At 33.9% G+C, this 534-nt stretch overlaps 1 protein-coding gene across 1 annotated transcript in view; it reads left to right on the plus strand.

Moving 5' to 3' along the window:
- Positions 1-528, plus strand: part of LOC109357916 (dolichyl-diphosphooligosaccharide--protein glycosyltransferase subunit STT3A-like) — a gene marked incomplete at both ends in the record, with an annotated part of 8,284 nt that extends 7,756 nt beyond the window's left edge. Inside the window, one exon of the mRNA XM_019601971.1 lies at positions 442-528. Coding sequence (XP_019457516.1) covers positions 442-528 — 87 coding nt within the window. The remainder of the gene's footprint in view (positions 1-441) is intronic.

Raw genomic sequence — 534 nt, forward strand, 5'->3', positions numbered from 1 at the left:
CTCTGATATACCCTTTGGATTGGGGGTCCATCAGAATGTAAACGTATTTGAGACCTGAGGTTATATAACTGATTTTATGAATTAATTTGAGGGTGCAGTCTACATTTCTAGAAAAGTATTTGGATGACTTCTTTACCATTCTTATTAATGGGTTGTTGTGGAGTAGAAGTTATTAATATTTATAGTTGAATAGACGAGTGCTACATTCCTAAGAAGAGTTGTAAGTAATATTCAAGCATTGGTAAATAAATTAATCAAATATTGATTTAATCCACCACCTGTTTGGGTTATGGTTCCTAAATTGTAAAGTTTTACACCCCAATTCCTAAATTGTCATTCTTCCTCGTATTACTTCCCTGCCCCCAGTAAAGAGAGTAAATGTTTACTTCCAACATATTATGGATGACGGGATATTGAATGTTCTTATAAAATTCCTTGTAGGTGGCATCTTGGTGGGATTATGGATATCAAACAACTGCCATGGCTAATCGAACTGTCATTGTTGACAATAATACATGGAATAACACACATATT

The sequence above is a fragment of the Lupinus angustifolius genome, chromosome LG10 (genome assembly GCF_001865875.1).
Source record: "Lupinus angustifolius cultivar Tanjil chromosome LG10, LupAngTanjil_v1.0, whole genome shotgun sequence".
NCBI classification, from domain to species: domain Eukaryota; kingdom Viridiplantae; phylum Streptophyta; class Magnoliopsida; order Fabales; family Fabaceae; genus Lupinus; species Lupinus angustifolius.